At 40.8% G+C, this 23,846-nt stretch overlaps 1 protein-coding gene across 1 annotated transcript in view; it reads left to right on the top strand.

Annotated features, from left to right (window-relative positions):
* The first annotated feature begins 1,185 nt into the window (after window positions 1-1,185).
* LOC143773825 (ranaspumin-like) overlaps window positions 1,186-23,846 on the top strand; it is a 54,691-nt gene continuing 32,030 nt past the window's right edge. The window contains exons 1-11 of the mRNA XM_077261162.1: window positions 1,186-1,319; window positions 1,460-1,512; window positions 2,325-2,384; window positions 4,579-4,659; window positions 4,826-4,873; window positions 5,874-5,939; window positions 11,761-11,808; window positions 16,946-16,990; window positions 21,001-21,048; window positions 21,555-21,599; window positions 21,851-21,907. Of these exons, the coding sequence (XP_077117277.1) occupies window positions 1,211-1,319; window positions 1,460-1,512; window positions 2,325-2,384; window positions 4,579-4,659; window positions 4,826-4,873; window positions 5,874-5,939; window positions 11,761-11,808; window positions 16,946-16,990; window positions 21,001-21,048; window positions 21,555-21,599; window positions 21,851-21,907 (660 nt within the window). The 5' untranslated portion in view covers window positions 1,186-1,210. The remainder of the gene's footprint in view (window positions 1,320-1,459; window positions 1,513-2,324; window positions 2,385-4,578; window positions 4,660-4,825; window positions 4,874-5,873; window positions 5,940-11,760; window positions 11,809-16,945; window positions 16,991-21,000; window positions 21,049-21,554; window positions 21,600-21,850; window positions 21,908-23,846) is intronic.

Raw genomic sequence — 23,846 nt, 5'->3', positions numbered from 1 at the left:
TGGTAATGGGAGAGGGATACTGTCCTATTCCCCAAAGCTGTCAATATGGTTTTTAAACTTTGCAATACTTTAATAAAATTGAATTTTTGATTAGTACACATTGCCTTCTAATCATCTTTGTGTGGGATATTCTATACAGCCAGAATCTGACCCTGCTGAAAGTCAGGTTCCCCTTCCCACATACTATACCACCTTACACAGGGACAAAGAGGAAGGTGCAGATGAAAGTGCAGGTTCCTTCATCAGGTGGGGGGGGCATACTCGTTGGCGACGTCACTGGCACAGGGCCCCTCATAGTATGCAAAAGTGTTTCTGCCAGTGGGAGGCGCCACCCGCCATCAAGCACACCGCTGTACTATGAGGGGCCCTGTGCCAGTGCCAACGAGTGGGCCCCCCTGCTTGCTCAGGATCATAGCACTTGCAAAGTTGAAATGCTTACCTCTCCCTGCTCCACCGCTGTGACATATTCCGTGTTTCCTGGGCCCATGAAAATCTTGAGCCAGCCCTACCCCCCACAACTTTAGCCAAATGACCCCCAGTTTTCAATGCCTAACTATTATTATAAAGTAAATTAAGATTGACAAGCTTAAGTAATAAGAATTGATGTTTTTGGCATTAAAATGGGCTCTGTAGGTGTTTTCCTGTCCTCCACTCACTGCCGACTTTGATTCCCCATTAACTTGCATTGGGTTTCGTGTTTCAGTCGGCCTCTGACTTTTCGCAATAATTGGCCGATTTCACCCGATTTCGCGAAACCCGACTCGATCCGAAAAAAGTAAAAGTCGCTCAACTCCAGTCAGAATTGTAAAATTTGTCCTTGTCATGAAGGTGAAAACAGGTTTGGCAGCTCAAGGGTTTAATTTTCTTAAACTGGACAAACTCTTTAAAAGTAAGTGCAGTATTATCTAGTGTTACTCAAAATCCAATAATTTTGAAAAGATTTCTTTGTGCTATTGCAACACAATCCATGTACTCATTTTTGAAGACGATGATTGACAGTGTACTCTCTTTAGCTAATATTTTCATCTTATAGATGATGACACAGTCCCTGGCAAATCTACGCTGTTTACTTACATGCTGCCAAGTGACAATGCTGGAACAAACTTTATGATCTACGTATGTTCCATCATAAGGTCAGTCCCAATGAAGGAAAAGGGATCTCAATTTATATTCAAGTCTTTAAAGGACTGAACAGATTTAGGATCCATTCATGATGAGGATCGCTGTTGTGTTTTTAGTGCTGGCTGTAAGCAGCTGCAGTGACGCTCTTGGTGTTGTTGGAGTAGGTGGCATTCTCGGAGACCTTGGAGGAATCGGTGGTAAATACACTAAACTAAAATCCTTTAAAAATGTATTGCAAAAATGAAGTTCAGTTTTTATTATAAGATGTAACATTACAGAATATTGTTCAGCTGTGTCATTCCTTGTGCCTTCATATTTCCTCTGATTTTCATTGCAGATCTGCCAAATCCTGTAGATTTATTAAATCTCTGTCTAATAAAGGCTCTGACGGTTCAGTATCATAATTTTATAACAATTTGGTTTTATGTGGGAAATGCTTTATGATTTTTATCGTATGTTACATATTTGTGCTCAATTAGCTACCATATTTATTTGTCATATTATTAGAATAAGTAACTGAAACTATGATAAACTATGCAAATACTGACTATAGTATTATATTAGCTTATATATTAGTGAAAGGACATGTGCTTTATGAATGTCAGAGGTAGGTACTATACAGAGAAAATACAGAAATGTCAAATTTAATGTTGTTTATATTTCTCTGGTAATTTCTATAACATGTATCCCACTGACATGAACCTTTTTTATTTTAAGGGCTCGCTCACACAGCCATCGATTCTCTCATGCGAGAGAGTAGAGGACAATTATGCAAATGACACTCGAGTTTCAATGCATTGTTCTCCCATTCTATGGCATGAATAAGCAATTTTTCCATCTTCTCCATTGCCGGCGTCCATGGCAATCGGACTGCACTCGGATGACATTAGAGTGCAGTCCAATGTTTCACATGCATCTATAGACGTGTGTGTGTACGATCCGATTCTCGGATGCACTCGCAGCATGCTGCAAATGTTTTGAGATCTGCACTGCCCCATAGTATAACATTGGGCCAAGTTCAACCCGATAAAACATTACACTGCAATGTGAGCGAGCTATAAATGCAATTGTAATATAATTTCTAGTTTTGGTGGATTCTACAATTTTTTGTAGGTTACTTTACACTGTAATAGATTGTTTAATAGTAACGATGCAAAGGCTACATTTGATTACTAATTTATTTTATTTTTATTTTTAAATAGAATTCCCAGTTACTTCTTTTAAGATTGGCAATAATAATCTGCAAGAATGATATTCTACTGGCAAGTATAAGTATTCAATATATACATATATGTCGCAGTCGTGCGCCAGGGTACTCGGTAGCCAGGCAGGCAGTCTTTCAGGGATGTAACAGTGGCGATCGCCCAGCACCGGGGCCCTGACCGGACAAGTGAAAGGGAATATTTACAGGGAATAATAGTTTATGGTTTTGATGTGACGCCAGCTGAGGTATCTGGCAAGGGATGGCCAGTGCTGCATGTGGGCTCTCCAGGGGATAGATGGTAGTGCAGCAAGGTGGATCACTCCCCTCAGCAGGAGCGGGCCCCTGGGGTGATAATGGGGGTTGTAGTGAGCAGTGCAGCAGAAAGAAGCAAGGAGGTGAAATAATTCAGTCTTTTCCTTTACTTAAAATGGATGGCAAGTTGAATCCAAGGGTGCGGGTCACCAGGTGCAGGGTCTGGCCAGCCTGGAAGCTCCTGGAGTCCACTCCACTTAATGGGTAGAATAAGCCTTCCTATCTATGCCTATCTATAGATTTAAATGGCTCAAACCCTGGGAACTCTGTCTCCCCGTCAGTCTTCCTCCCTTTCCTTCCTCACACTCCAATGCTGGAGGTGTGGATGCATGGTTTACTTAGTGTAGGGAGCTCCATTTACTTCCAAACATGATACCACTACCAGTTAGGGAGGCAATACCATTGTGACGACCAGACCGCAGGGGCGCCACATATACATATATATGTGAGTCACAGGGACAATGCTCTAACACTATAATTGTTGCATTCCTTTAATTTTAAGGAAAAATATGTGCTCAGATCTCAAAGGAAAGAGTAAAAGAATACTGGGTTGTCATTATTTGCATTTGTGGGAATACATTTCTGACTTTCTGCAGAAATATTGTCAGCAACTACTTTGCAATATATGCAATATTGTCCTCCCTACTTTGCAATAATACAGTGGTAATGGTTTCCCTCTTTGACAGCAAGAGTCGGTACTGTGAACTCATAAGAATTTGTTGTGCTGCCATAAAAAGTATGTTAGAAAAAATAGGATCCCGGCTCAACAGGACTGGATTTTCCCTGTTTTTTTTTTTCAAAAGAAAACATAGTGCATACAAAAGAAAAATTTACATGGTGGACTTCATGTCATTAACTAACTAAAGGAATTGTCCAATATTTTCAAAAAGTTTCCTAACATCAGAAAAGGGACGCCTTAAAAGGAATCTGTTACCAGGATTTCACTATTTGTATAAACATGTCTTTCAAAGATAAGTCCAGCAATACCTTTACATGGTCAGTAAATTAATATACAAATGAGACTAAAGAGCTATGTTCGATCTGAAGCCTTTGTCACTCCAGCTCTATTCCCCACCCAGTGCCACCCCCTTCTGCTTGACTGAAAGCTCCGCTGCCTGAAGACACACCATATAGACATTGTCCATCAGGCAGAAGGATGCGACGCAGGAAGGGGAAAGGAACAAGAGTGACAGACTTCAAATCTACCATGTCTTTTCAGCATCTTTTGCATATATGTTCAAATGCTGATTTATCAGGAATGATGGAACAGACATGTAATGTAAAGGTATGGCTGGACTTGTCTGTGAAAGAGTTTCTTACACATATTTGGGGGCTGGTGTGAAATCCTGCTGACAGATTCCTTTTAAAAGAAAGCATACAAAAGAGAAGAATGAATGTCTCTTACCAATTTTCCTAATTTCAAACAAAAAGAAATCTATTTGTGAAAAAAATCATTAAATGAGTAGTCCCTTGATCAAAGTACATTGTAATAAATAGATCTTGGAATACAATTAAGTTTCACAATGTGAAGTAAAACATTTCCTTGTCTGTTAAAAAGAATGTTTTACCTCACAGAAAAAAGTCTTACCTCTCAGAAAGAAGCAGCTGCGATCCTGTGCTGTAATGTCTGTATACTCTCTTACTTCCTCCCTGCCCAGGAGCTGTGGTATGATCAGACCATGTCCCTGTACAGGCAGACATGGCCATTACACAGTACACAGCAGGGGTAAAATTATAAGATTATCTCAGAACAGGAACAATATTTAAGACATCCAATTGTGGAACCTATTTTTATTCGAAGATATATTAATTAAAATCTACTTTGTTCGTGCGAAAACCCCTTTAAATTAGAATATAATAATAATATCAACAATTTTGTTCATAGTCCAAGTACTACTAATACAAATAATATTTCTTGAAATCTTTAACTTGTGTTCCAGCAAGAACTGAATAATGAACAGATTGATAACCTGAATGATGAAAATTGGAAAGCTCTTTATCAGGAATTAGAAGAAGTTTTGGTAAATTATTCTGCAATAAAGAACTGTGATAAATTATATATTCACAACTTTTCAAAACTTCTAATTTTTTTTTTTTATATTTCCTAGACCAATTTTTTAATGTAATGCATTATTTCTATAACATCCTTACACTATAAACATACATGCTTTTATGAACACTTTACAGGAAGAAACTACGTGTACAGTTTCTGATATCCTCGGCATTGATGCATTGGTAAATATGTCTCTTTTATTCAAATATTTGCTAGCTACATAGTCAGTAAAATAAAAATTGTACTTTCATCATTTGAAGTTAAAATTGATGGAAGAGATGTACAGACACAAGTACGTCATTCAATAGCTGCATTTATGAATGAGAGGTCCAATTCCTTCCTAATAGCTAAATTGCCCATCCTCATATAACAAAAAAAACCTATACTTGCCTCATGTTCCTCCAAGGCCAGCCCTGTGTCTCGAAGCCCCTTTAAGGATATGAGATATATTGGGCTCCATGTTCTTTCAACCAGTGTTGATAAAAAGCAAGCTGGGGTAAGATGCTGACACATGGCTCTTAATAAATTAGTGGGAACACTTGCTGTCAATGTGCCAAAAAATCAAATCTAGAGATTTACACTCTAAGTTATGGTGTAAACCATAGTAAATTTATTGGACAGGATATGACAACACTTTTTAGAAAACTTCTACGAGTGACGAAAAAATTCTAACTTATTGTACAGTTGGAGAGGAACAATCAAAAAAAGTATAGTAGAAACACGTCACCACTTTTGTATTTATCACCCACTCCTGGTTTTGACTTACAATTACTGATGTAAAATACTGACCAAAATACTGAACGTGTGAACGTGGCCTGACAAGCATAATACAGATGCATTTTATGGCTTAGACTACAGGTTTCTGTTTTGCTGTGTATGCAAATGAGTGTCCATTAATTGACTCACTGCAAACTAACATATTTGAAATGTTTAAGAACAAAAATTTTAAAAATCTATTTAGTTTAAAAAAGGTCATAATTTTTTATCTATGCAATTTATCTACAACAAGAAAATCTCTTTCAAAATTTGTACCATGTGATATTTTTTTGGCAAAAAAAGCTAAAACAAAAATGCAATATCCAAATCCACCGATACCATGCCACAAACTATGAATGAAATGGATCTTATCCTTATAATTTTCTGCAAATCAAACAAAGCTATTAATTAATAATTTGATTTTAGGAAAATCTTGCAGAGCCTGTTGCAATTACACTGTCCAAAATTCTTGAGATCTTACGTCCTATCTTGGTAAGTCATTACATAATATATAAATGATGTGAGCATATATATTTATAACACTGCTCTGATCATCACTAGTATTTGTTGTAGTTTTTATAAATAAAGAAAAAACATAATTTATTTGCCAGTAAATTCTTGAAATAAGCTACCGTACATGAAGATGACCTTGACAGTCTGCCGGTCACCAAACCGTGCAGGACATTAGTCAGACAGGAGGGTCCCTGGCGGCTTTTCCCCGCTCACTGCCCTGGAGTGATAGCTCTCCAACATGCATGTACAGGTAGAGACTTGTTAATACAAGACAATGGATGTAGAGAGCATGCAGGGGACCCGTCTGTTCGACTAGTCTCCAAAATAGCTGGATCCACGGAGGTTTTTGAAGTACATTTCCACTAAAATGCTGCAGAGTTACAGAGTCAAACATATCTGACTGAGGTCATACAGAAAGTGCCTGATACATGCTACCCACGGATCAGGCAGCATTTATCAGCTATCAGGTTCTCTTTAAATAATGCACCATATTTTATCTCTTTCTCTCTGCCAGTATAAACACAAACATTGAGCTTGTATTAAGTTGGTATACATGCAGCACATAAACGCATGTTCAGATTGGCCATAAAACATTCAAAACTTACAAGAAACAAAATGATCAAAAACCCTGCTGTAACTAAATACGTAAAACGCAAAAGTGCATTAAAATAACTTAAGGTTCTTAATAATACAGTTTTTGATCAAAAATAGCATAAAAGCCATTCCACCGCGACAAGGTGACTCTGATTGGGAGGTCCTACCCTGTCTAATATTAAAAACCTAACCATGTGTCAAAGTTGACCTCAGTGTGTGAATAAGGGCAGACAAAAGGACGAGGTCCCAACAAGTGGACACCAGTCTAGGGAAGCCTTTAAATGTAAATTCGTGCTCAGGAAAGGGAGCCACGTCTCGGCTTGCACAGAATGCAAAAATACAAAAAAAATGCAAAAATTGAGCTTGGATTAAGTTGGTATACAGTACAGACCAAAAGTTTGGACACACCTTCTCATTTAAAGATTTTTCTATATTTTCATGACTATGAAAATTGTACATTCACACTGAAGGCATCAAAACTATGAATTAACACTTGTGGAATTATATACTTAACAAAAAAGTGTGAAACAACTGATAGCATGTCTTATATTCTATGTTCTTCAAAGTAGCCACCTTTTGCTTTGGTGACTGCTTTGCACACTCTTGGCATACTCTTGATGAGCTTCAAGAGGTAGTCACTGGGAATGGTTTTCATTTCACAGGTGTGCCCTGTCAGGTGTAATAAGTAGGATTTCTTGCCTTATAAATGGGGTTGGGGCCATCAGTTGTGTTGTGCAGAAGTCTGGTGGATACACAGTTGACAGTCCTACTGAATAGACTGTTAGAATTTGTATTATGGCAAGAAAAAAGCAGCTAAGTAAAGAAAAATGAGTGGCCATCATTACTTTAAAAAATTAAGGTCAGTCAGTCTGAAAAATTGGGAAAACTTTGAAAGTGTCCCCAAGTGCAGTGGCAAAAACCAACAAGCACTACAAAGAAACTGGCTCACATGAGGACCACCCCAGGAAAGGAAGACCAAGAGTCACCTCTGCTTCTGAGGATATGTTTATCCAAGTCACCAGCCTCAGAAATCGCAGGTTAACAGCAGCTCAGATTAGAGACCAGGTCAATGCCACACACACAGCAGCAGACACATCTCTACATCAACTGTTAAGAGGAGACTTTGTGCAGCAGGCCTTCATGGTAAAATAGCTGCTACGAAACCACTGCTAAGGACAGGCAACAAGCAGAAGAGACTTGTTTGGGCTAAAGAACACAATGGACATTAGACCAGTGGAAATTTGTGCTTTGGTCTGATGAGTCTAAATTTGAGATCTTTGGTTCCAACCACCATGTCTTTGTGCAATGCAGAAAAGGTGAACAGATGAACTCTACATGCCTGGTTCCCACCGTGAAGCATGGAGGAGGAGGTGTGATGGTGTGGGGGTGTTGCTGGTGACACTGTTGGGGATTTATTCAAAATTGAAGGCATACTGAACCAGCATGGCTACCACAGCATCTTGCAGCGGCATGCTATTCCATTCGGTTTGCGTTTAGTTGGACCATCATTTATTTTTCAACAGGACAATGATCTGAAACACACCTCCAGGCTGTGTAAGGGCTATTTGACCAAGAAGGAGAGTGATGGGGTGCTATGCCAGATGACCTGGCCTCCACAGTCACCAGACCTGAACCCAATTGAGATGGTTTGGGGTGAGCTGGACCGCAGAGTGAAGGCAAAAGGGCCAACAAGTGCTAAGTATCTCTGGGAACTCCTTCAAGATTGTTAGATAGATAGATAGATAGATAGAGAGAGAGATAGAGAGATAGATAGATAGAAGTCCTGTAGAATATATAAATTCACAAGCCTCCCTAAATGTGGCACTAAAGGGTAATTAGCTTTGTTTAACCTAATAAATACATAAACAACATGGGTAACCCCTCCTATTTTTGATAACCAGCAAAGGTAAACCAGACAGCTGTGGACTTATATTATCAGGCTGGGAAGGTCCCTGGTTATTGGGCTCTTCCCAGATTAAAAATACAAGCCTGCAGCTGCCCTAGAATTGGCATATCACATTAGATTGCCTAGCTCTTCCAGATTGCCCTGGTGGAGAGCAATCGAGGAAATGGTACTTGTGGTTGATGTCATCTGTGATTAATCAAAAATCAAAGCTGGCATCAAGCCCTGGGATTAGTAATGACTAGTGATGAGCAAATATACTCATTACTCGAGATTTCTCGAGCATGCTCGGGGGTCCTCCGAGTATTTTTTTAGTGCTCGGAGATTTAGTTTTTCTTGCCACAGCTGAATGATTTACATCTGTTAGCCAGCATAAGTACATGTGGGGGTTGCCTGGTTGCTAGGGAATCCCCACATGTACTTATGCTGGCTAACAGATGTAAATCATTCAGCGGCGGCAAGAAAAACTAAATCTCCGAGCACAAAAAATACTCAGATGACCCCCGACCATGCTCGAGAAATCTTGAGTAATGAGTATGTTCGCTCATCACTAGTAATGACCATCAGACACCCCCATTACTAATTCAGTAATCAAAAATCAAAACACACACCAAAAAATACTTCATTTGAAAAATCACTCCCTAACACTTTCCCTGTCATATAGTTATGTTTTGTTCTTTTGTTAGCTAACCCCTTCACGACCTTGATGTATAGGTACATCCAAGATCATGTCCTTGCATTCGATACGAGCTCCAGGAAAAGAATAACAGCCGCACTCAAAAAGGTTCTTTGCTTTTGTAAATTAGTGCTCAAATTTATTTACAGTACACCACAGAAAAAAAAAGTGAAACACACCACCACAGTCGGCTCCAACCTGCTACAAGGAATAGCCCCAGGTGGGGCTTCTGTTTTCTATACCTCTGCTGCAGCCCCTTAGCCGTTCTTTTCTATTGCATGAGTGAGGTTTGATAAAGACCCGGATCAGGGTCGAAATGCTACAGCATTCTCGTGTCACTTATCTTTTTCTGTGGTGTACTGTAATTAAATTTGAGCACTAATTTGCAAAAGCAAAGAACCTTTATGAGTGCGACTGTTACTCTTTTCCTGTTATGCTATCTGGACTCTGTCCAGGTTCAGCCTGCACCTAATATCCCAACAGAGTGCGCGTCATTCATTTTTTCAATTCAATACGAGCTCTGACGCTGAGCTTGTGTAAGCAGGTTGCGGGATGCAGTGACGCAAAGGAGGCAGAGTAAGGGTTAACAAATTTAACAATTTAATAGGGTAGATGAACTCCTTGCAGGGAGGCAGTTGATTAAATGGTTAAAAGCAAGTGCCGAATAATAACAGCCCAATTATCAAACTAATCGTATCCTTTATGTTCCTCCACTACAGATGATCCCGTGGGGGGTGTAGCACCGGCAATGGCTGGGGAGATGCCCACAGATGAGGTCCCTCAAAACAATGATCCGTCTTCTGGCGGCACCTGGAGGTCTCTGGTTTTACCCGTTGAGCCCCTAGTCCATGAGCCTGTGCAGCCAAAGCAAACAAGGCTGCAGCAATTCGGGGTTCCACGCAGGCTGATGTTTAATAGATGGCAGAGAGCGACACAAGCTACTGTCCTTTATCCGGCCTTTTCTTCTCCGCACGTGCACGGTACTCACAGTCACTGGGCGCATCTTTCCTTGTACATGACAGCTGATCTTATCAGCTGTCATGTGCCTCTAACAGCAGCGGGTTGATCCGAGATGTTAACAGCTTAAATGCTGTTATCAATCTCTGGCAGCGACAATTTGCATGCGCCGGGCAGAAGCACATCACGAGACATGCTGATTGGCTCCCCTGACGAAGCTGCTGCGGCAGCGATACACGTGGGGTCCTCTCCTCACACCCCATTTTCATCCTCATGCCGTCTTAGTTTGGCATCCGGATCTGCATGGCTTTTTTAGCCTAGTAACCTCGTTGCTCCAGTCTGCTTTACTCCGGACTCAGTTGAGTATCTATGGCGTGATACCATTTCTATGCATATTTAGGACGGAGCACTGCTCTGCCATTCTGGACTCTATCCCACATGGTTGCCATATAGTGATCCCTGTGTGGTTCTTTTATCATATGAGCTTATTATGCTATATTACCTCGGTGCATTGTTTTCATCAATGAGGAGCGTAGGGATTAACTACATATTGTTCTGGACCTTTTCCATTTATGTGTGGACATGTGGTGCTATATATATAGGTTAGTCTGGTTGCGCCAATTAATGTAACATATACAGACATATTTCCTGCAGATATATTTGAATAGGGGTGTTTTGCATACACTTGGTGTATTTTAAGTATTTTTATGTTCGTTTGTTGTGGTGTTCAATAAAACGTTTGTTACTTTTCTACATTTTGTGGTTGGGCAAGCCTGTTTTAGTCCAATCTTTTTTCTTTTGTTATGCTGATTGGCTCCCCTGTCATGTGATTGCGAGGTCCCGATGTGTTATCATAAGACCTGGGGGTCTACAAAAGACCCCCATGCCTGTGATTGCAAATCTCCTATGGTCGGCGTTCATAGGAGATCATGATTTATGCTACGCATAAAAGGGCTTCAATTCAAGGAGACTATTGAAGAAAGTAAAAAGTTCTAAAAAAAAAAAAATCTAAAAAATTAAAAAACACTAAAGTTCAAAGCACCCTTTTGCCCTATTCAAAATAAAACAATTTAAAAAATTAAAAATACACATATTTGCATTGCCGTTTTCAGAAATGTCCTATATATCAAAATATAAAGTAAACTACTTCCATCGGTAAATGGCGTAACGAGAATAAAATAGAAAAGCCAGAATTTATTTTTTTTGGCCTCTGCAACATTGCAATAAAATGCAATAACAGATGATCAAGATGTGGTATCTACCCCAAAATGGTATCAATTAAATTTCAGCTAAGGGTGCAAAAAATATTGAATCACCTGGCCCAAGATCTTAAAAAATGGAAACGCATCCTTTAATTGAAATAAACACTTCCATACCATTGTTTACCCATTTCAGATGAAAATAATATTTACTTTTCCACCGATAATACCTTAATGCCCATGTCCCATGACGATCCGAATGCTTTGGTGAGTGGTGAAATCAGTGATGTGAAAGCTCATCATGCCAGCCGGAACAAACAGAGCTGAGCGTGAGAACGCAGCTGCCTGGGACCAGTGGTGACTAGCTAACTGAAAAATATGTTTTGTCTTTATCAATTACTTATGAGAGTTTTTCTGTTTATTGTTTTGGCATCATTTCACATCTTTGTAATTTTATCTTTTAACATGTAGGAGAAGTCTGGACTCGATAAACCAGCTTTCAGCGCACTCTGTGGATTGGTAGGAAGTGAAATTAATTTCTCTATATTATTTTACTTTTGCAATAGTGACCTCAACAAATAACTTGTTACACAAAGAGGGGAGGCCCCTTTTCATCTCATCGGTCCGCTTGCCGTGCGATTACAGGGAGGTGATAGTCATAGCAGCCAGGGTTACCCACATGCAAAGCTTTATACAAGAGCACAGGATAAAACACTGAAATATAAAAGTATAGTATTGTCATAAATATAAAATGCTACAAAGTAATATATTTTAAATAAATAAGTAATGAAAAAAAGCAAAAAAAATTACCATAAGGGCGCAGTCAGACGGCCGAATAAATCGGACCGAAAACGGAGCACAATGCACGTACTATCCGGCGGCTCTCCTGAACTGAGCGTGATAGCTGCATAGAAATACACGCTGTTACGCTCGGGTCGAGAAAGCCGCCAGTCAGTCCATGCATTGGGTTCTGATCTTGGTCTGATTTATATGGCCATCTGACTGCATCCTAATGGTATTGCCATGTCTTTAAAAGTCCAAACTATTTAAATAGAGCTTTTTTTGTGATCAACAAAAAAACAGAATAAAAACCTATAAAAAAATTGCATTTATCAAAGTGGTACCAATAAAACCTACAGCTCACCTCTTAAAGAATAAAAGACACGAACAATTGCATAGCTCAATCAATATTTAGCTCAGGACTAGGCCATTAACCCCCATTCTGACCTGGCATATTTTTGGAGTTTTTCTATACATGCAATTTAAAGAGCTGAATTTTTTTTTTTTTAGTTTGGGTGTTCAGATAATGTTTTATTCTTTTTTTTTTCGTGATATGGGGGAAGCCTAAGTTCTGTTCTTTTCATACTATTTTTTAGTATAGGAAATATGTGTCTGTTTTTCACATTATTTCACATCTTTTGTTTTTCTTTTGCCACAAAGGACCTCTAAAATAAATGTTAACATATTTATTCCTTTCTGTAACATTTATTTTAACATATCTGCATGTTTTTCTTTAGGGTTGGGGCTAATAACAACAATTTGGATTGACAGCGAATTTTCTTTTCATTCATTTGTTTTGTTCCTGTGTTTTATTTATTTACTTTTCATTTGTTTTACATTTCATGCCCTCATAAACTCATAGAAAACCTTTGGGAGGTATTTCAAAATTGAAATTTTTTTTTACCTGATTTCCCATGTAACTAGGGCTGGTATATTACAGTGGAAATTCAGTTTCCTGGCTGCATAGCAGAATTGGCTGATCTCCTAGGACCCAGCAGCTCATGCTTCTGTGGCACCCCAGGAGTCCAGATGCCACAGTGGCAATGCCTCCCTCACTGGGGGGTGATATCATGCCTGGAAGCAAAAAGGAATTCCCTTAGCAGGTACATTAGCATGCAACACTTTCCTGACTCCAGACCAAAAGGTGGAGTTCTAAACCCAGTTTCAGGGGACCTTCCCTGATAAATTCTGGTCTGGAGGCAGAGTTAGTCAGTTCAGTTCAGTGTGAAAGAGCAGAAAGTGAAGGACGAAGAGGCAAGAACTGAGGAGAATCTGGGGGATACGAGCTGCGACTGAGCTCACCCCAGGATTAAGCGCCAAAGACTGGACACCAGATTCCATGTTTGTGTGGAAACTTCAGGCCCCGCAATCAAATCTGGAAGACAAGAGACTGCAGGTCTCCTTGCCCCAACTGACAACCAAAGGCACAGCAGCATACGAGAGCCCAGAGTCACCCCGAGGGAGTGACACCTGGAACAGGCTCAAGCTGCCTGCCTTGCGGGTAGTGTTTCACTTAGTGGACAGACTGAGAGAGGGACTTGAAGAGAACTAAAAGCACCAAGCACACAGAGAACAGTGCAAGTAATAAAGCTTCCAACCCCACCTGGCTAGGGGGACTCTGAATTGCTTCCAGGCTGCGCGGATCTCCATCACCAGCTGTGACTTTTGCCCCAGACTGCACCTTCAACCTGAGATTAAAGATTAAAGAAACTACAGTCCTTGTGTCCTCCATTAATTTCCTGCACCCTCATTCCTGCACCCCAACGTCCACCATCCTTCATAAACTGTTCTGGTAGCCCTGGGGCTCCGCTCCACATGTGGGGAGCAGAACCATCCCAGCTGCATCAACATCAGCCCCAGTGGTCTCTTTAAGCAGCCATTTATAGCCGAACACCCCAGGTTCGTGTCACGAACAATCCCCCTTTTCCCTATACAAACTTTATTCCCATTTCCACCATCTTCCATTTTCTATTTTCCATCCATTTAAATGCACGCCCAGGGCCACGGATTGGGTCCCCGCTGCCGTGACCACCCCTTTAAGAGCCATGCAACCCAGTCCTGAGTACCCCATGGCCCTAGATGGTGTTGCACTTCCTTTTTTCACCCAGCAAACAAATGGCATAGCTGTATACAGTGATCGGGAAGGCAAAATTGTTAACAAACCATCTCTGCCTTCTCTATGGGTACTCTGACTGTGATTGACAGGTGGCTGTCACGGCTGCATGGCAGAATGCAGCTGTTCTACTATGCAGTGTTATTTAGGATTGGAGCAGAATGTGGATGGCCTGGATGTTTATTGTCTATGAGAGTCCAGGGAAATAGATTTGTACATTTTTTTTATATATTTTAACCCCTTCCCGACCCATGACACCACGTCGGCGTCATGAAAGTCGGTGCCAATCCAACCCATGACGCCTATGTGGCCCTGCAGATCGGGTGAAAGGGTTAACTCCAATTTCACCCGATCTGCAGGGACAGGGGGAGTGGTACTTTAGCCCGGGGGGGGGGGTGGCTTTGCCCCCACGTGGCTATGATCGCTCTGATTGGCTGTTAAAAGTGCAACAGCCAATTAGAGCAATTTGCAATATTTCACCTATGAAAACGGTGAAATATTGCAATCCAGCCATGGCAGATGCTGCAATATCATCGGCCATGGCTGGAAATCCAGATCTGCCCCCCCCCACTGCCACCGATCTCCTCCCCAGTCCTCCGTTCTGTCCCGTACTCCCCTCCGTCCGCCTGTCCACTCCCCCGTCCTCCTGTCCACTCCCCCCGTGCTCCGATCCACCCCCCTGTGCTCCGATCCACCCCCCCACTACCCCCTCATACTTACCGATCCTCCCGGTGTCCGTCCGTCTTCTCCCTGGGCGCCGCCATCTTCCAAAATGGCGGGCGCATGTGCAGTGCGTCCGCCGAATCTGCCGGCCGGCAGATTCGTTCCATGTACATTTTGATCACTGTGATAAAAATTATTTTTTATTTTCACTGCTCTGCGGTATAAACTTCTGTGAAGCACCTGGGGGTTTAAAGTGCTCACTATGCATCTAGATAAGTTCCTTGGGGGGTCTAGTTTCCAAAATGGGGTCACTTGTAGGGGAGCTCCAATGTTTAGGCACACAGGGGCTCTCCAAACGCGACATGGTGTCCGCTAACGATTGGAGCTAATTTTCCATTCATAAAGTCAAATGGCGCGCCTTCCCTTCCGAGCCTTGCCGTGCACCCAAACAGTGGTTTACCCCCACATATGAGGTATCGGCGTACTCAGCAGAAATTTTCCAACAAATTTTTTGGATCCATTTTATCCTGTTGCCCATGTGAAAATGAAAAAATTGAGGCTAAAAGAAACTTTGTGTGGAAAAAAAGTACTTTTTCATTTTTACGGATCAATTTGTGAAGCACCTGAGGGTTTAAAGTGCTCACTATGCTTCTAGATAAGTTCCTTGGGGGGTCTAGTTTCCAAAATGGGCTCACTTGTGGGGGAGCTCCAATGTTTAGGCACACGGGGGCTCTCCAAACGCAACATGGTGTCCGCTAAAGAATGGAGCCAATTTTTCATTCAAAAAGTCAAATGGCGCTCCTTCCCTTACGAGCCCTGCCGTGCACCCAAACAGTGGTTTACCCCCATATATGAGGTATCAGCGTACTCAGGACAAATTGGACAACAAAGTTTGTGGTCCAGTTTCTCCTTTTACCCTTGGGAAAATAAAAAAATTGTTGCTAAAAGATCATTTTTGTGACTAAAAAGTTCATTTTTTCTTCCATGTTGCTTCTGCTGCTGTGAAACACCTGAAGGGTTAATAAACTTCTTGAATGTGGTTTTGAGCACCTTGGGGGGTGCAGTTTTTAGAATGGTGTCACTTTTGGGTATTTTCAGCCATATAGAACCCTCAAACTGACTTCAAATGTGAGGTGGTCCCTAAAAAAAATGGTTTTGTAAATTTTGTTGTAAAAATGAGAAACCACTGGTCAAATTTGAACCCTTATAACTTCCTAGCAAAAAAAAAATTTTGTTTCCAAAATTGTGCTAGTAAAGTAGACATGTGGGAAATGTTATTTATTAACTATTTTGTGTCACATAACTCTGTGGTTTAACAGAATAAAAATTCAAAATGTGAAAATTGCAAAATTTTCGAAATTTTCGCCATATTTCCGTTTTTTTCACAAATAAACTCAGAAATTATCGACCTAAATTTACCACTAACATGAAGCCCAATATGTCACGAAAAAACATTCTCAGAATCACTAGGATCCGTTGAAGCGTTCCTGAGTTATTACCTCATAAAGGGACACTGGTCAGAATTGCAAAAAACAGCCAGGTCATTAAGGTCAAAATAGGCTGGGTCATGAAGGGGTTAAAACATTAGGTGCCCTAGGATAGAAGCCAAGGAGGCAATTACTAGTCACCTAGGCGGCAATAGCAATCCATCAGTATCCCACAAAAGTGTGGCAAAGAGGCATATGGGATGTCAGGGGATGCTCAATTCCTCTGCCAATCAACTTAGATAACGATTTAATATCATCGAAGTCTAATAATGCAACTGATATCTACATAATTCTTAAAAAGCATGTAAAAAGCCCCCACAGTTCCATGTGCACAAGTGTGTGAACATATCCCTATTTACCAACACGACTGACTCATTTAGGGCCACGTACAATATACATTGGGTCAGGCAATATCTTTTCCAGAGGCATGGATGCCAAGTATTGGTGATACTGAAATCATGTCCTGATTAATGGGGCCCTGGTTGCAAAAGTTGTTGAAACTCTGTATTTTAAAATCGTCATGGTTCAGATATCTTCAGCCGTTAATAAAATGTAAAGACAACCTGCACGTAACATATGAGGGAAATATTGGTAACTCCTTTTTATTTTCCAGACAAAGAAATTACTTGCACCAGAATGTTTGCCATATATTGTAGGGGTATGTATGATTAATGCTTTTTTATTTGGTTTGAATAATGAAATGTACAACTTATATGCAATTATATGTCTCATCTTAAACTGGAAATTATAACAAAATATGTTTTTGCTTTTCTTTGCTTTTCTTTGCTTTGAAGGGAATCTGTCAACAGTTTTTTTCCACCTAATATGAGAGCAGCATAATGTAGAGACAGAGACCCTAATTCCAGTTATGTCACTTACTGAACTGCTTGCTGTAGTTTTGATAAAACAGCGATTTTATCACCATGAGATTATCATTAGAGGACTAGTACACCTGCTGCCTGGTAGTTAAGTATATTCATGAGGTCTGTATAACCCCACCCACACCATTGATTGGCAGCTTTCTGTGTACACTGTACATGGGCTGAAAGCTGCCAATCAATGGTGTGGGTTGGGTTATACACAGCGCAACATTCAGAAAACAGCTAGACCTGCAGCAGGCAAAACAGTGATTTTATCAAAATAACAGCAAACAGCCCAGTAAGTGACACATATCTGGAATCAGGGTCTCTGCTCCTACATTACGCTGTTCTCAGATGGCTTAGACTGCTTTGACACATCAGGTTTTTGCCGTCAGGCTCAATATGTCAAATTTTGAAAAAACTTATCTGGCAAAAGTTTCCGCCGGATCCATTTTTTTTTCATAGACTTGTATTAGTGACAGATGGCCTCACGTTTCATCCGTTTTTTGCCAGATCAGTCGAAAATTTGTTTTCCGGTGGCCGAAGAAAGTGGACATAGTAACGTTTTTTATGTCTGTCGAAAAACGGACATCGACGGATCCTGTGGCGTCCAACATTTGCTATAAAGGAAGCCTATGGGTGCCAGATCCTTAAAATGAATGAATCCGGCAACGGATTCTATTTTTTGAAACTGAGCATGTTCAGCTTTTCCCATTCTGGGGGTTCTCTCTCTCTCTCTGCCTCTCTCCATCTCTCTCTCTCGTCCCCTGAACAGCTAGCTAGATTCGGTTGAAAAACTGATCCGTCGCATCCGTTTTTCACAGTTTGCGACGGATCAATTTTTTTCAAAATTCGCCGGATTAAGCCTGATGAAAACAACCTGATGTGTGAAAGCAGCCTGACGAGTTTTGTTTCTACCAAACAGTTCTACTTTGGTTTCATCAGACCATATGACATTCTCCCAATACTCTTCTGGATAATCGAAATGCTCTCTAGCAAATTTCAGATGGGCCCGGACATGTACTGGCTTATGCAGGGGACACAGCTGGCACTGCAGGATCTGAGTCCCTGGCGGTGTAGTGTGTTACTGATGGTAGCCTTTGTTACGGTGGTCCCAGCTATATGCAGGTCATTCACTAGGTCCCCCATGTGGTTCTGGGATTTTTGCTCACCGTTCTTGTGATCAATTTGACCCCACGGGGTGAGATCTTGCATGGAGCCCTAGATTGAGGGAGATTATCAGTGGTCTTGTATGTCTTCCATTTTCTTATTATTGCTCCCACAGTTGATTTCATCACACCAAGCTGCTTGCCTATTGCAGATTCAGTTTTCCCAGCCTGGTGCAGGGCTACAATTCTGTTTCTGGTGTCCTTCGACAGCTCTTTGGTCTTCACCATAGTGGAGTTTGGAGTGTGACTGTTTGAGGGTGTGCACAGGTGTCTTTTATACTGATAATAAGTTCAAACAGATGACATTACTACAGGTAATGAATGGAGGACAGAGGAGTCTCTCAAAGAAGAAGTTACAGGTCTGTGAGAGCTACAAATTTTGCATGTTTTTAGGTGATCAAATACTTATTCTCCATCATAATTTGCAAAATAAATCTTGCCAAATCAGACAATATGATTTTCTGGATTTGTTTTCTCATTTTGACTCTCATAGTTGTGGTCTACCTATGATGTCAATTACAGGCCTCTCTCTCTCTCATCTTTTTAAGTGGGAGAACTTGCACAATTGATGGCTGACTAAATACTTTTTTCCCCACTGTAGCTGGTCTGCCTGGCATGCAGCAACTAGTCCTGAAATGATAATCTCCTGCTGATAAAATGCCGATTGCATTGAAACAGCAAGCTGCTGAGCAAATGACACATCCCTTGAATCCAGGATCTCTGTCCCTACATTATACCACAGTCAGATTACATAGCAAACATCTGCTGACAGATTATTTTTAAACATCATTATTGCATTGTGATGTGGTGCTCCAACATGCTGGACAAAGCATTGATCATCACCAAATTGCTCCTGGATTGTTGGGAGAAGTTGCTTTGGGAGGATTATTAGATATCATTCTTTATTCCTGACAGGGATCTAAGGCAAAATTGTGAGTGAGCCCACTCCCATCCCTTGGAAGAAAAGCTACCCCACACATGAATAATTTCATCACAATTTACTGTTGACCATGGCACCTGACTAGTGTTGAGCATTCCGATACTGCAAGTATCGGGTATCGGCCGATATTTGCTGTATCGGAATTCCGATACCGAGATCCGATACTTTTGTGGTATCGGGTATCGGTATCGAAACAACATTAATGTGTAAAATAAAGAATTAAAATAAAAAATATTGCTATACTCACCTCTCCGACGCAGCCTGGACCTCACCGAGGGAACCGGCAGCGTTCTTTGCTTAAAATGCGCGCTTTTCCTTCCTTCCGTGACGTCACGGCTTCTGATTGGTCGCGTGCCGGCCATGTTGGCCGCGACGCAACCAATCACAGAAAGCCGTGACGTAATTTCAGGTCCTTCTAGGCATTCAGTATTTTAAAATTACGTTCCAGCTTTGTGATTGGTCGCGTCGCGGCCAACATGGCGACGCGACCAATCACAAGCCGTGACGTCACGGGAGGCAGGAGACGCGCGCATTTTAAAATGCGCGCGTGTCCAGCCTCCCGTGACGTCACGGCTTGTGATTGGTCGCGTCGCCATGTGACCGCGACGCGACCAATCACAAAGCCGGAACGTAATTTTAAAATACTGAAGGACCTGAAATTACGTCACGGCTTTCTGTGATTGGTTGCGTCGCGGCCAACATGGCGACGCGACCAATCACAAGCCGTGACGTCGCGGGAGGCTGGACACGCGCGCATTTTAAATGCGCGCGTGTCCAGCCTCCCGTGACGTCACGGCTTGTGATTGGTCGCGTCGCCATGTTGGCCGCGACGCGACCAATCACAAAGCCGGAACGTAATTTTAAAATACTGAATGCCTAGAAGAACCTGAAAATTACGTCACGGCTTGCTGTGATTGGTCGCGTCGCGGCCACATGGCCGGCACGCGACCAATCAGAAGCCGTGACGTCACGGAAGGAAGGAAAAGCGCGCATTTTAAGCAAACAACACTGCCGGTTCCCTCGGAGAGGTGAGTATAGCAATATTTTTTATTTTAATTCTTTATTTTACACATTAATATGGTTCCCAGGGCCTGAAGGAGAGTTTCCTCTCCTTCAGACCCTGGGAACCATCAGGAATACCGTCCGATACTTGAGTCCCATTGACTTGTATTGGTATCGGGTATCGGTATCGGATTGGATCCGATACTTTGCCGGTATCGGCCGATACTTTCCGATACCGATACTTTCAAATATCGGACGGTATCGCTCAACACTACACCTGACTCATAGTAGTGCTCACTTTTTTGTCCAGGCAATCATTCTTGCAGTCTGCTGCAGTGTAATCCCTGTGCTTCCTATAGACTAAGATTCTGCAGAAAGTACAAGGATTGGATTACAGAGGACTTGGGTCAAGTTATTTTCTCTTATGACGTCCCGTTCAGACTATTTGGGACATCTGATGGATTGTTTGGTGAAGAAAAGGTGAGCACATGAGTCCATTCATGCAGGGTTGTTTCCAGGTTCTGTTCACATCTGCATTTTCCAAATAAACTGAATTAATGCTGAGGACAGATCCATAATTCCATTACAGTTTTAATTTTGAATTGTGCGCTAAATGTTCCTTTCACACCTTTTTCATAAGAAACTGTGATACCTACAAATGAACAGGAAATAATGTATTATTTTATTTTATTTCCAGGCAGATATTCCAAAACTTGTTATTGACTTGAAAACACAGGCATGCCCGGTAAGGAATAAAATGACAAAATATGAGATGTCAATATTTCAAAGTAAGAAATGTCCACAATGTTACTCAGAGATGATTTCATAAGATATTCAATGTGTCATGACTCTTGTTGGAACTTCAGTTTCTGAAATTTCTATCGCTAAGGTACGGGAAAACCATTGATACATGGTGAATAGGTTGATGATAAATATAGGTTTACCAATATGGCAATAGAACCTGCTAAAAAGGATTATTCCCATCTTAGAGATATTAATGACATATATACAGGACATGTTTGGCTCAACTCTATGACCTGCATCAATCTCTAGAAAAGGTGTCCCCAACTAAGTGCCACTATGAATTAAGAGGTGGCCACGTGAGCTCATCGCTTCCCATTTATCACCCAGAGGTGGGATCCACATCTTTAAGACAAACAGTACATGACATACATAGCTGAATGCTTAATATACATAAGTCACCATCATTTCTTAGAAATAATATTTTTATTATGATGATACCTTTTTAAGGGACATAACAAAGACATCGTTCTTGAGGATCTGAAAAATATTGTGGTAAGATAATTTTCTTAAAATATTTAATTGTATAATATCCTACATAATATTTGGCAGAGAATTAATATTTAGCAATTTAGAAGCCTTAGGCAACTTTGATACTAATTAAAGATGGGTGGAAAATGCATTATTAGTAGCAACAATATTGTTGAATGTTTACTATTAAGATAGTGGGTTCTGGCTTAGAATTTTAACTTGACTACTCAATCATATACAGTACATAGTTTAACACTTACCTTTTTTTTTTTTAGAAAAGAGTTTTTTGTTTAGTTACAGATAGACCTCTGAGTGATTCTGACCTTGATGACGTAAGTACTCCTAAAATCTCCAACCTCTAAAGCCAAATCATGGATTTGTCCTTTCTGATCAAGAATTAGAGCCCATTTATGGAGGACATATCTGTCATGTACCTCAACTTTCAGCGTCTATACACAGCTTTCAGAGTGTTGACAGCCAATGTCAAAGACGGGAAATTGTCTCAGCTAGCCATTTGGTGATTAACCAGAGTCATCCCTGTTCGGCAATTATTCTGATTGAACTTCTAAATCCTTTAAAAAATCATAGCATCTGAAGGTTTGGTGGGAGGTCCAAATGCAGAAGCAAAGATCTGGTATCCTCATTGTATATGTGAGCATTGAGGAACTTGGAGCTGTGTACCCTGTCATTAGCTCAGAGTACCAAAGAGTCCAAATACCGCTCCTGGTATTACCCCTTGTTACACCAGTAACACGTCCCACCACCTGCATCCTCTTTTTTAATGTTCAAATAAAAATGCAAAAAAACAATTAATGGAAATAACAACAAGGCAGTCATTCATTGTGTCTCATTCATTTCACAGTTAAAACAAACTGTCTGCCTTTTGGAGACCCCAGCTTTATAAATTTTGACCCCTATTTGAAAATGATGATTTCACATCTTTTTTTCAACCCCTTGAGCCACTTTGGCTTTAAGGACCAGACCCCATTTTTCAAATGTGATGTGTCATTGTATGTGCTGGGATCTGGTTGGGGCAGAAGCGCACATTAGGGCAATACTGCAAGATATATATGAGAGGGTGAGAGAGGGTAGAATTCAGCTGGGGTGGTTGTGTATGGACATGACACCTATAAGACACTTAGGATCCGATGTCGTAACCCCGTGACTGGAGAAAAAATGATCCACTTCAGAGGAGATATCACAGTAACTGGACTGCAATTATTGAAATTAAAAAATTATGAATGGTATACAATTAAGTTTTTAGTTTTTCAATGTGTTTCGGTGAAACACTGGTGCCTATTTAAAGGTAAAAAATCAAGTGTCATTGTGGTATTAACTCTGGAACGCATCTACAGTGTCTTGAAAAATTAGTTTTATTGGAATTTTATGTAATATGCCAACACAATTAGTTTTATTGGAATTTTATGTAATATGCCAACACAATTAGTTTTATTGGAATTTTATGTACTATACCAACACAAAGTAGCAAATATTTGTGAAGTGTGGATGAAATGATACATAGTGTTCTAATATATTAAAAATATTAATTTGAAAATTGTGATGTGCATTTGTATTCAGCACCCCTGAGTCAATACTGCTGCAATTCTTTTGGGGTATGTCTCTACCAGCTTTGCACATCTACGGGCTGACATTTTTGCCCATTCTTCTTTGTCAACTAAGTCTGGCTCAGTGAGATTGGACGGAGAGCATCTGTGAATGTCAATTTTCAAGTGTGGCCACATATTCTCAATGACATTTAAGTTTGGATTTTGACTGGGCCATTCAAAAACATGATTATGTTTTGAACTAAACCATTCCATTGTAGCTCTGGCAGTATGTCTAGGTTTGTTGTTCTGCTGGAAGTTGAACCTGTGCCCCGGTCTCAAGTCTTTTACCATCTCTGACAGGTTTTCCTCTAGGATTGACCTATATTTAGCTTAATCCATTTTCCCATTAATTCTAACCAGGCTCCTTGTACCTGCTGAAGAAAAGCATACCCACAGTATGATGCTGCCACTACCATGTTTAATGATGGGGATTGTGTTTTCAGGGTGATGTGCAGTGTTAGTTTTCCACCAGACATGGCGTTTTGCTTTTAGTCTAAAGGGTTTTACTTTGGTATTATCTGACCAGAGCACCTTCTTCCAGATGCCAGCTGAATCCTCCAAATTAGACTTTTTATGACTTGCTTTCAAAAATGGCTTTTTTCTTTACACACTTTCATAAAGGCCAGATTTGTAGATATACGATAAGGGCTTGCTCACATGACCA

Source organism: Ranitomeya variabilis, chromosome 5 (assembly GCF_051348905.1).
Source record: "Ranitomeya variabilis isolate aRanVar5 chromosome 5, aRanVar5.hap1, whole genome shotgun sequence".
Taxonomy (NCBI): Eukaryota; Metazoa; Chordata; class Amphibia; order Anura; family Dendrobatidae; genus Ranitomeya; species Ranitomeya variabilis.
The sequence above is the reverse complement of the archived record's forward strand: the minus strand, read 5'-3'. Positions and strand labels throughout refer to the sequence as shown.